This window comes from Lepisosteus platostomus, chromosome 17 (genome assembly GCF_059453375.1).
Source record: "Lepisosteus platostomus isolate fLepPlt1 chromosome 17, fLepPlt1.hap1, whole genome shotgun sequence".
NCBI lineage: Eukaryota > Metazoa > Chordata > Actinopteri > Semionotiformes > Lepisosteidae > Lepisosteus > Lepisosteus platostomus.
The window spans coordinates 13,352,249-13,365,139 of NC_142627.1; the positions used below are offsets into that span (position 1 = coordinate 13,352,249).

General features: G+C 39.9%; 1 protein-coding gene across 2 annotated transcripts; it reads right to left on the reverse strand.

Annotated features, from left to right (window-relative positions):
• Positions 1–74: 74 nt before the first annotated feature.
• On the reverse strand, positions 75–12,813 carry cep68 (centrosomal protein 68). 2 transcript variants are annotated; one of them, XM_088609796.1, is made up of 8 exons: positions 12,654–12,807; positions 11,106–11,214; positions 6,774–7,155; positions 4,670–6,157; positions 4,333–4,455; positions 3,305–3,401; positions 2,559–2,710; positions 75–1,938 (listed from the first exon to the last, which is right to left on the reverse strand). In XM_088609796.1, exons 3-8 carry the CDS (start codon positions 7,116–7,118, stop codon positions 1,897–1,899), a joined length of 2,247 nt encoding a protein of 748 aa, XP_088465922.1. In that variant the 5' UTR covers positions 7,119–7,155; positions 11,106–11,214; positions 12,654–12,807; the 3' UTR covers positions 75–1,896. The 2 variants fall into 2 exon arrangements, with proteins under 2 accessions (XP_088465922.1, XP_088465921.1); XM_088609795.1 differs by lacking the exon at positions 11,106–11,214 and having other exon boundaries at positions 12,654–12,813.
• Positions 12,814–12,891: the final 78 nt, after the last annotated feature.

Sequence of the window (12,891 nt, forward strand, 5' to 3'; positions counted from 1 at the left end):
AGAAAGGCATAAACCGGGCCTGTCCTGGGCTGTAGACAACAAAAGACTTAACAACTCCCAGCAACAAAAAGGAATACAGGATAGCACCTTGTCTTTAATACAGACATTCATTTCACAAACACACACTCCCAAGCACATAAAGGTTACAAATGAGAGCAAGCCATTTGGACTGTCTGGTCCATTTTTTCTTTGATGAGCACCTGCCTTTGTAATGTCATCGAGATGAATGACCGCTAATCTACATTTCTCGATGCGAAACAAAATCATGGATTGTGGCCAAAGATAATTTTTGTATTTTTTTCCCTGATTTAGAAGGTCAGCTGCACATCAACAACTTGCTGCCTTTGTTTCAGCTAATAGCTCAACCCAAATTATGAAATTATCCAAAATCTTGCAGTTAAAAAGCATCACTCTTAAGACTAGATTCAGAGGAAAAGGGTTAATTTAAGAGAAACAGAAGATGCAGTTATGGTAAGATAGGTTTATAAAGGGTTAGCTGTGCTGTCTAAGCAAAACCCAGCTTTATAAGCGGTTAAGAAATTAAAAACAATCAAAGGGATACACAAATTGAAGTTTTAATAAACCACAAGACTTGGAGCATATGATAGATTTAAAATTATAAAACAAAAATTCAAAATGACATGTTTATATCAAAAAGTGATTTAAAGAGAAAAAGGTATTCATTTGACATTTCAAGAGCAAACATATGCCAGAAATGCCCTAAGGGAAATTTGGGATGACAAAACCAAGGATCAAGCTACAAGGCGTGATGCATTTCTAAATCCTGTTTGACACATCACAACACTTCTATCTGTTTCATAAAAAGTTCCCACCTTTTTGCTCTCTATGATTTATTTTTAATTTCACAGTGACCCAGAAGCCTGATATATTCCGCAACCAATATTTAATCAATGTTAAATGCGATCCTCTTTACAGCAAGGTCTTTAGATAAGCAGTAGGCTCAGTCAGCTCTCTGTTTAAGCAGAGTCAGAGTCACATGGCCAACATGTGGTAAAAAAGGAAGTCGAGTCAACAGATGCTGACAACTGCAATGACGCAAAGTTCCTCTCTGTAGCGCACCATGTCCAGTCTACACAGTGCCCAGAGTGAGAGTAGCAGGATGTGAGAAAACTTCTGACCTGACATTTCAATATGAATGAAAATAGTAAAGCAAAAAGAACAGTCAATATTGTCTTTTTTTGGCTTTTACCCTTTCACTGGTTAATAATTGCAAGTTGTGCGTGATTTGCCATAAAGTACATATCTAAAATGTCTATTTTCGCTTTCCAAGTCCCCTTAAATCGAAAGGATGGAACAATATAACTATAACGCCACTTGAATTAACTTCTATCACAACTAAGCGAAATGCTATTATTTTTATAGGGAAAAATGTTTTAAAAGATGTGAAGAACACTGACTATGTTCCAGGAATATATCAACTGTTTGAATACATTTTAATAGATAAAAAAGAAATGCAACATTTAAATGTAAAATAAGCAGTATCTATGCAAACCAGTATGATTCATTCACTGCAAACAAATACATAAGAACTACTGGAGTATTGTAAGGTGTATGAATTATAGTGTGTAGAATTGAGATATGCTTCAATTATTTGATTTAGATTTGTTTTTTTTTTCTTTTGCATGAGCTACACAGCTTATAAACTATCAAAACAAGATATAAAAATATAGAAGTTAAAATAATGGAACATGTTAAGTTTAGCTTTAGTGAAGTGCTATCAAGCCAAAGTGGAAAAAACATTACATGATTTTAAATAAAAAACTGTACCCTTGTGACAGTTATATAAGACAGTGTGGTGCACAGTGGTATAACCATGAACACATGAACAGAAGGAAGTGCATTTCAATGTAGTGTTGACTGAAACCTTCACGTTTCTCAGTCTTGTTCCACAAACCCACTTTCATTCAGCTGTTGACTCTGTAAAAAAATAAATAGGTTTGAAAACCACAACAAATCACTTTCATCGTACATTTTGAGGGCATCGGTATCCTTCATTAACTAGTTATGCAAATCAGACAGATCTCCTCCTATTTTTGAAATGCAGGAGTTCTAAACAAACCACGCAAGCGTAAAACACTAGGGGGTCTGAAAGTGAACTTTGGAGGGCAATTACGGTAATTGTGTTTCTAAGCAAGGTAGAAAAATACCAGTCCATTCCAAAATAAGTCTAATTACAAATATTTACAACTCGCCTGAACTGGGACCTTCCGATTCAGACTCTGACAGGATTTTGAACTGAATGAGACACACTTTCTCTGTGTATGAAAATGCCCTTTTTGTGCAAAAGAAATGTGTTTCGAGGACGCCCACCGACAGTACCCGTGTTTCTCATTCTTAGACATGCAGGCTGTATGTTTCCAGAAGTGAACGGAGTACTCTCCTTTAAGTAACGGGTAAAAGCCCTCCAACACCCACGTGCTCAGGTGCCTCAGAGACTCTGACCACAGAACTAGGTATAAATGAGAAGCATGCAAATCCATCTCTGAACGGCAGGGAAAAAGCACACCACTGAACTGAACTTCTGTGCTGCGGATTACCTGCTGCAGATCTGTGCTGGAGTCCTCACTGTGCTCTGCCTCCGTCTTGGCGATGCGGTCCACAGCAGACAGTATGGAGGAGAACAGGAGCTCCGCCTGTACCTCCAGAGCCTTTGACTGCCTCTCAATCAACCCCAGGGTTTCCTTCAGGACTAGTACACAACAAGGCAGAACAGGGCATTACAGAGACCCTGTGCAGAGCAGACACTGAGCAACAGAAATAAAATCAAATACAACGACAGAGCGGTAGAAACTGAAACTGGCATATCAAAATGAATGGTGACACGTTACTTCACATGCCCAGACTTTCTATCCAATCTTCTGAGCCGTAGTTCTCTTTTGTCCTCGTACCTTTGCGAACACAAGTAACCCTAACCACCCGTCAACCGCTATTAATTATTAAACCACTGATAGAGAAACCGCTTGCTTAAAGACATGAGACAGTATGAGGACCAGGGTGCTAAAATGCTGGGAGGCAATTCAAATGTACATTCAGGACACGATTCCTCCGAAGGGCTATTTGCTGGTTATGGTGTGCTACTGTGCAACGTTTTACTTTCCTACCCACATTAGAATCTGGACTAATCAGGACACAAGTCAGCCCATAATCGTTTTAATAAGTAAACAGAATCAAGAGTTAAGACTGGGTCTTCTTCCAGGATAGAAAAGGAATGCTCCAATAGAAGCATGTGGACGAAGCAGCAGCCGCCCTCTGAAATCTCTCTTCCCTTCACTGTCTCAGTTACCTGGGGAGGTGGAATTCATGCAGCTGAGCAGGACTCCCCCGGCTTTTAAAACAGCCGCAGTTAAGGGCTGCTGGGCATCCACGTCCCTCTGGAATCTCTGAGGAGACAAAGAGGATTTTAGAACAGCAGCTTCCTGGCTGACCACAGGAGTTCCAGAAGAACTGGGAAGTATGACCTTTGTCAGTCATTCTTTGAGGGAAAGTATCTGTCTGAAAGGTAAAAATAAATAAATCAATAATTGATTTAACAACAGAAATGATATAGAAATACAAAGCGAAGAGCAAATAACCATAAAGCAGAAAAATGGTTGAAAGGGAAACACGTTTTAACCAGGGTATGTGAACTGTTCACGCCCAACTCGAAATAGTTCATTTCATTTTTAAGCTAAACTCACTGAAAAAGGGGTCTGTGTTAATCTGTACCTGAATTTAGGAATGACAGGAGCATTTCAAATACACCTGGGTAGGGGAATTCCAGAGAGAGGGAATTTTAGAGAGCTAAATGAATGACCCCCAGGGTTTAAATGTCTTTACTTTTTCTTGTTCTACAAGGAAAAATAAGTTTTGACTCTGCTGTCTCAATACTCTTGAAGGCTAGTGTACATCAGACTATCCCAGTCCAATATTGAATCCTGAAACCAAGACTTGGCTCCACCTGTGGCTACACAGGTACTGTCATTTAGAGTTGCTTGATTTAAGGCTGTTGGATTCAGGGCTTAGAGGTAGAACAATGTTAAAACAATGTTAAGTGTTAAAACAACAGATTAAAACAACAGACTAAATGCTTGGAGTGTAGAGTCAGAGGAAGGTTTGAATTTGTTAAGGTTCTGGTTTCATGAGTTAGTTGTTTTTTAGCATGAGAAAGGCAAAATAATAATGCTTTGACAAACATTATGCAAAAATTAGAGAAAAAACAAAGACTTAAAATAAAGAATGAAAGTGAAATAAGAAATTAGGTATTCTTTTCAAACCAAGCTTTCTTTTTTTATCCGACACTTCTGTGACCCATGGGGCTGCGGGTATCCTTACTTTATAGTCTGCGAGAGAGGTTTTGATGCTTTCAATGTCAGCTGCGGGTGGGTTCCAGCTGTCCACTTTCTCTACCACTTTGTACAGCCACTGAATTAGCTCTTCCAGGTTCATACAAAACATCTGGGCCGAAAAGAAATGCAAAAGACATTTGACTCACAGATAACCGCCTTACACAGCGTTACTCCAGCCAAAGTCTGCAGGAATAATTCCAGGTCTGTTCAAGATAGAAATCTACTGAGCATCACAGCAAGAAAGCAGTGAAAACCATGTTCTATGACGATACAGTGTTACGTTACAATGTTTTACATTTGTCAACTTGAAATCAGTATACTACCTGAACACGACGCACGAGAGACTCCTTTGCCTCTGTCTGGCCTCGGTCTGCTTGCTCGGTCTTCTGAAACTCCGAGAGAGGCAATCCTCCCAGCTGAGTCACGAACATGGCAGCTCTTCTCAGGCTACGCTTTGTGACGTCGCTCCCCAATCTATGCAGACCGGTTCCCAACTCCTGACCTTCCCGAGAGACTCCGGCGCTGCAGGGGACATCTGAGGCGGACGGCTCCCTTGCTGCAGATCCCTCCTTCACCTTGGTCTCCAGCAGAGCTGTTGAGGATTTAATGGAAAACGTTTCCCTTCCCAGTGAGGAGGGGGACTCCCAGCGTGCATCAACAGGCTTGTTCACCTGTATGGAAATGGTCTGTAACTGCTGAGATAGAACCTCCAGCTCCTTCAGTCTGAAAGGCAGAGGGCAGAATTCGTCATCACTATCCCATCCTTTGTCAGGAGGAAGGATGTGTGAGGTAGGGATATAAGTGGGCTGCACTTCAGGGGATGAAAAGATGCCATGCCTTGCATGCCTCGCCTTGTAATCCACATTCTTGCTACTATGCATTTCCTGCCAAGCAGAACTGGAGTAGGAGTTTTCCAAAGAGAGGTCTACCTGGTCCATTGAAGAATACCAGCTGCTGGACATTTTAAAATCAGCTTTGGAAGAGGAGAGTTCCTTCAGACATGGACTTGCCGGCTTTAAGGCTTTGCTTGAGAAGGTTCGCTCCCTGCCACTACCCGCAGATTCTCGGACTGAGAATCGATGGCCAAGGAGCTCCGAATTCGTTGACGTTTCTGCATTGTCAGCCGGGCTAGAGAAATGGTCAAGCTCAATCCCAGAGTCTCGCATCAATGGATCAGACGCAAACAGCCGACAGTCTGACGCGTCCCGGGAAACCAGATGTTTGGGTTTCAGAGGGTAGGTATAATCAAGCAGGTTCTGGTACTCTTCATTGGGGTCCCAGCCGGGTGAATCCCTGTTGGGAGACGGGGGTAGTGAGCTGGGAATTGCACATGCCCAGTAGTCCGCCTGATACGGCGACATCTCGCGAAAGGCCAGGGGCGGGGCCCCCCTGCGTGGTAAGGGTAAACTGGAGGCGCTGAGAGCCTGGCAGACCTGAGGCCCGCTTCTCCTCGAGAGTCGCGAGGAGGGAATGTGAGTGTCCAGAGAAGAAGCCCTCGGAGCTGCAGCCCCTCTCGAGCTCCCCTTCGTTCTGAGACTGCGGACATCCAGAGGGGGGCTGGAGGCGCAGCGTCTGTGAGGCCTGGAGAGGGAGCCTTCCTGGTAGAAGCTTGTTTCCTCGTGAGGAGGCCGCCACTCCTTCAGGCACAGTGCGCTCAAAGGTGCCTTCACGTCTTCAGACTGAGAATCGGTCGAACAGTCTTGATCCGAAAGCACAGCCACAATGTCTTCAAATTCTTCCGCCGGCGACTTCAAGCGAAATTCAAAAGTCTGACGTGTGCGCTGGGCACGTTCGTCTTCAGCTTGCCCCTCCTTAAAAACAAAAAACATTGCATTCCTCCACCCTGATTTTTCCATTTCTCTATTTTTTCATGTTCTAAAACATAATATGTTTTTTCTTGCCTACAATACTTGGCAAACGCTGTATTCCACTGAAACAAAAACTAGAACTTGTCATTGCTCATTGACGCATGTAATTGATCTGCTTGGTTGTTCAGCCTTTTTTCTGCACTCACTCCATGGGATTCAGAACTACCCTAATTGAAGTATATTATTTCAACCAGTTCCGGCAAACAGAATTGTATGCAGGCTCTCCTAACCTTACTATTTACGACTGCTTTTTCTTTTTTTTGGACTAAAACTCTTAATACATGATGAATTTATGATAACCAGATCACAGGTGAGAATGATAGTGCATCAGCCACTCCTTTAGTGAGCTTTTCAGAACCTTAAAGAGAAGAGTTTCTGAAACTCACAAACAGCAATTACAACCCCATAGAACAGCTGAAAGAATACTTAAAAACAATTGTAACAGAAATATTATGTTATTTCACCTGCGATTCTTCAATCTGACTGGAGTGGAGCTACACTCCTATTGGAAATAGAGCATCATGTTAATTTATTGCATTTGTTCTGTGTAATATCTTACCTGTTCCAAGTGGCTTTGAAAGAGCTTTCCGTTTGCATGAGATGCTGTCTTTGTATATGCAGCAGAAGTGTCAAACAATGGCTTTCTCATTGTATAGTTGGCCTTCCCTGTGGAATACCTGCAGGATGGTATTATTGCACTGCTCTTCTTCTGGCTGGTCTTCTCTGAAACTCTCCTGCGCAAGTCCAGAGGCAGCCCCGGCCCGTTTCTGCTGCTTGCGATGCGAGGAACCGTGTCAGCTGTGGTCCTGTGTGGACGCGCATTGTAAACTAGCTTTGGAATCGCCTTCTCCAGTCTCCCATAGCTCTTCGGTTCCATCGGAGATCTCCCAACCTCTAGAGCCATGGATCCACACTGCTCTCCAGTGCCATGCCACAGGTCACTGACAAGACACATGGAGCCGTTAGGGATTTGTCCCATCAAAAAAAAAATAATAAATTGCACTTTTGTTTATAATCCTTAGACTACACTGTCAGGATTGGCAATTGCCAAATGTAACTCACCCCAGCACAACAGTACATAAATCTTACAATGCGGTATCACTGCTCTACTTTATTGCACTTTAAAAGACATTCCTGAAATGTTTTCTGTACACACTGCTGAAGTGATTGCTCTAGAATAAAAAGACAATTAACCCAGATCTAATACACTCCAGGGGCTCATCCAAGGCAAAAAAAAAAGCATATATCACTCTCATAGTGCCATATGCTTTACAGACTGAAATCCACTCACACATTATTAGAATTTCATTCAATGGCAACAGAAATACATAAACAGTTACCATGGCCAAACAATTCTGTACATAAAAGATCTTAATAGCCTATAAGTGATTAACACTTAGGCAGTACTAGGTAGTAATTCTGAGTTTCATTGGGCGATAAAAAGGGGTTTTAAGAAGTTAAAAAATACAAAAGTATTAATATAAAAATAATTAGTTCTGATAATAAAGAATCTGTTCAAAACAACTGAAGAATTTTTAGATTTACAGACAACTTTGAAAAATGGCTGACATTTAAGTATCTCATGGTCTTCTCCTTTTTTATAGAACTGTGAATATTTGCACTTGTCACCCATGGATTTTACCTCTTTTTAATCAGCTTGCCCTCCAAGATCCTGTATTTTTATGTCACTCAATACCTTGTAATGTTTAAGCTGCACATTAACTATGTATACCACCCTGTTTGAAAAAAAAATCATTCTATAAAGTCATTAACAGAGCAAGTTTGGGCTTGCCTGTGCCCCGAGAACAATGCTGGCATTTGTTGACTCTCACAATGTGCTTCACAGCCCACAATCAAGAGGCCCATTCTTCATTCAACCATCCTGCTAGAAGGGTAATCAAATACTGCTATCCTACAGTTATAGAATGTGTGGAATCTGGCATGTTCTGGAACTGCTTTTTTGGTTTAGTAGTACATGTTGCTGGATTTCATACAGCATGAACTGCCAAACGATAAAACAATTAACTGAATCCCAAGATAAAACAATGAACTGAATATACTATTGAGTTTCTTTTTTTTTTTTCAAATTTAGTCTGGTAAAGCTCCTTTTCTGTGTAATATGTGCTTCTAGCTTGAGTTATTGTATAAAACGATATCTTGTAACAATATCAGGCTGGTTAGTCCTCACCGCTAAAAAATGCTCTTTTAATATGCTTTTCATTAATGAAGTGAGACTCTTGTGATAAAACGGTCTGCTCAATTACTATTGATAATTTGGGCTGCAGAGGGACCTCTCATCAAACGAGATTCTGACTAATATTATTTTAATACCATAAAAATTGATTTCACAATATACTTTGCATTACGAGTTCCTATTTAGTCAAAACCACACTCCAAATTGAAAGTCAAGAATTTAAACTTGTCATGCTTTTGAATAATATGCCAGCAAAGGTTTGACACTGCACACAGAACAATACTAATTGCTTTATTATTTCTTTTTTCTAATAAATGAATTGATATTCTAGTTATACATTCACTTAGATATTCTAAATTTACAAGGGTCAGAATCATTTTAAAGCAATTAGACATCAATTTTCAAAATATGAAATAAGACTAGCTATTTACATTCTTTAATCCAGATCACCGTCATTGAGATTCTGCCAGCGATACCTGAATTGTAAATGCAACTATAATTTAACATTTTCAATTAGACCATTTGGTTTTTAATTAGCTTGAGATGCAGAATATTGTATGCATGGTAGAGACCTGTCTTATGCAGATTTTATTTCTTTTTCTACTTCAGACAAGTACAGCACATCAGGCTTGTGAACCTTCAGACTTACTGTACCCAAGGAAAACAAAGTGGAGAATGAATGGCAATAAAGACACAAAAACTAAAGAAAACGTTTCTTCTTTCTAGCAGGTATGCAGCCAGGTTTTGTTTTCATCCAGTTTCTAGTGCCACCTTCTGCAGATGTGATGTACAAGGGTCTTGTATGAAAACGATCAGTGTACAGGCTGGACAACATTGCAACGCATATAATGCATGCTGAAAAAGATAACTTGAAACACACTAAAACAACTGTCATTAACTTTGGTTCAGTCAAAAATAAATAAATAAGCAAAAAAAAAGATTTTTTTTTGTATTTTGAATTCAGAAATGTGAATTTTTAGATTAAAGGGGTGGTTTTGTCTTGACTGCATGTTATCTCAATATACACACGTAGAAGATTACTTTGCTTGTGCTTTCTAAAACCTACGAGCAGCACTCCTAATTCATCATGCTAACCATCTTCTGTTTCCATGGCAACTTTCACAAGTCTGAGGCATAAGGGATAACAATGAGGAGGAGAGGTTAGGGCCCTAGACTCATTACTGCAAGGCTGTGGGTTCAAATCCATGAGATGGCATTACTGGCCCCACCTTGAACAACGTAATTCACTCAAGACTGTGTTGGTAACAATGTCCAGCTGCATAAATTGCTACAAATGTACACTGCTTCTGATAAAAGCATCAGCAAATAAATAATAATCACACTGTGATGTGAGAGCCCAGTTCCAGACACCTGGTCAGAAATGAGTTGAAAGTTGAAGAAGGTTACAAACACTATTTACAGTACACTCAAGCTTTAATATCTCATTTACTTCCTGCATTAAGTTTACAAACTTTCACTGTCTTCATTCACCTCTTCCTGCTCTTAATCCTTTACCTGATGATACAACAAAAGATAGACTGCAATACCTAGCAACTTCAACTTGTTCTGCTTGGACCCATTCAAGCAATCTGATACTTGTGACAGTTCAACAATTTCTCCACACCATCAGGTAGTTATTAGTTTCCTAATAAGTTACTGTATTGTATGTCGCAAATGCTAGAGGCTTCAGAATATAAAAAGTAACCATAGGAACATTTGACAGACACTGTGCATCCCTTTGTAAATATGAGTAAGAACGTCTTCTGTCTTAATGTTTGGGATGCCTTAATACATGACAGAGGGTTTATTGACTCTTGTGATGTTTTTACTGACACTATTGCGATGTTCATGTGCTTATGACTGCGTAAACGTTTAACAGAAAAAAAAGATAAACCTTATGTTGATGCCATACTGCAATAATTGACATGTTTACACATCAGAGAGACAGAGAATTATCGGGAAGAGGGGGAAGGTTTTGTGAGTTTCTAAAAATGGTGAGTGCACTGTAGACGTTGTGCCCTTTGGATGAGACGCCAAAATCCAGACACCTTCATCACTAAAGATCCCAAAGTATTGTTCATATGGGTATTGGCTATTAAGCCTGCCTAAAATTCTAATTGCCCACCTCTCTGCCTGATCTCCAATATGGTGGGGCTGCTGCTTGTTGCCCAGACAGATGAATTAGGTCCCTGTCTATATGCAATGCTCTTTCACATCCTTTGGAGTCAGCAGTGCTATATGAAAGGAAGGAACTTTAATACCTGCCTTACTCTCAGTCTCAGGAGACTCCGAATGAAATATCTGTATTGTCTAGAAAGCACCAGTGAGCATTAAGGAATTATCTTGTCTTTGCAGAACAAGAGGAATATCAGCCTCAAGCTACAGTGTGCTATTTTGGTCCTGCGTTGATGAATATTGTTTCAGTGTTGATAAAGAAGACCATGAGTAAAATTAATAAATACAGCAAAAGATATGCTTCAATGCAAATTCTCTTACATTCCATGTGTACACACACATATAAATCTACATCTAATGTCTATTAAAATCACCTGTTTCTTAACATTGATAACATTTGTAAGTTACTTATCAATTTAGCAAGTAATTTGTTTAATTGAAGAAACACTGATCTTTGAGGGCTGAAAGGTATTCAGGGTTTTGTTCCAAAATATTTCTAAATTACTTCACTGAACAGATTACCTGCAATTGACCACAAAGTTTTTTTTTTGAAGTTTCTAATTTAATGGTTGCCCTGGGGCTCTCTGGGAATAGAGATGGAGATCACTGCTGCGTTCTCCACTGTATCAAGCTGTTGGTGAACAAAAAAGGTCTGTTTGTAAACTTCCAAAATACAACATTAAAACACACTTAAACAGCAAGGAAAGATGTGTTTATTATGTATGAATATTTTCAAAACAGACCCCTTAAGAATAGAGTACTATAAATAAGATTTAAAAATAGTCTGAGCAGAGAAAATCTGGGCAATATTTCCTGGATTTGTATTAAAATCACAGTTCTAGAGGAGGATGTTTGAATTCAAGGAAGCTAAAATTATTCAGGCTGATGGTTCCTGTTGGTTTTTTCTGGTCCCATCAGATAAAAATAGACCTTTTAAAGATGAAAGAGGCTTCAACGGTTTAGATAGTGTTATGTACCTCTGGATCAGAGACAATCTACCGCAAAGGGAGATCCAGCAGTGACCAAACTGAAAATCATAATCTGTGAACTATATCAGACGCCATGGCAACAGGTAGACTGCAGTTTCTAACAAATGATCAGAACAAAGGCACTTACTAACACCACAATTTCCGTCAACTTCTTAGCTGTGTGTCAGTTCAGTTACCAAACTAAATCTATTTTTTAAGATAAGGAAACTGTTCTTTACTGTTTACAGGGACTAGCTGGTAAGATGAACTGAAGTCTCTGAATTGTTCGAGCGTGTGTTTTGTTTCTATATGTCACCCTTAGAAACAAATACGGTGCATTAAAAAAAAGTCCAAGATTTAAGTAAAAATACGTTGTTCCCCGCGAAATTCACAATGACAGTTTCTGGCACAGCTTGTGAAATGTAATGTATATTTAGTGTATATTTAAGCTGTATTTGCTCATATATTTGTAGAGGGAAGAAATGCACGAAAACCCTTTTTATATTATTGTCTCTATTTTTCAATACGCCTTCCTAACACCGCAGTGATCTGTGCAACATATTCAGATTGAAAAATAAGCATGCACCGAGGGTTTTTCATCAGGTGGTCAAAAATATAAGATGGTTCTTCCATTACAAATAAAAAAAAAAAGACAAAGCGAAAATTAATTTTACTTCGTGCTCCACTACTAAGGTCCTGACTGCAGCAGGGGGGGACAGACTGATATCTAATAAAATCGGACAAATTAGTAGAGCAAAACCGTTAGCTAAACAAAGGATAAGACTACCGAGAAGGTTATTGTAACAGGAAAACCCAGGCGACGGCCCTGCTCATTAATATTATCCTTTATTATTAGGATGTGTTGGATATCAGCCAAGATGCAAGAATCTCAGATGGCACATTAGCTACGTAAGTAAAAAAAGCGATGCTGCAGCAAATGCCAGATCACGGACATCAGGCCGTTTATACATATGTAACTGCTCGTTCCTTTTTTTTTTTGTTTTTGCAACAGTAACAACAACAAATCATAACTGTTATTTTCTTGTTCTCCACTGCACGCTTGAAAACCCCTTCTTTTTCACGTTTTCCGACCCATGCTTACCTTCTCTTCGGGACGCATTCTGCCCGAGCCCGGAGTGCTGGAGCCAGTTAATTTCTAAACTTTACCTGCACGCTAGCAAATCAGTCCGAAATGATTAAAAGTCCCCTAAAGAGACGCCCTGACAGCCATTCAGAAGGAAATGGTTCACAAACAAACAGGCGGGGCGAAGGAAGAGACCATTGTCAGCCAATGAAAATAAAGACGGTTAGCTTTTCATATTCAGCGTCGTTGAGTCTGT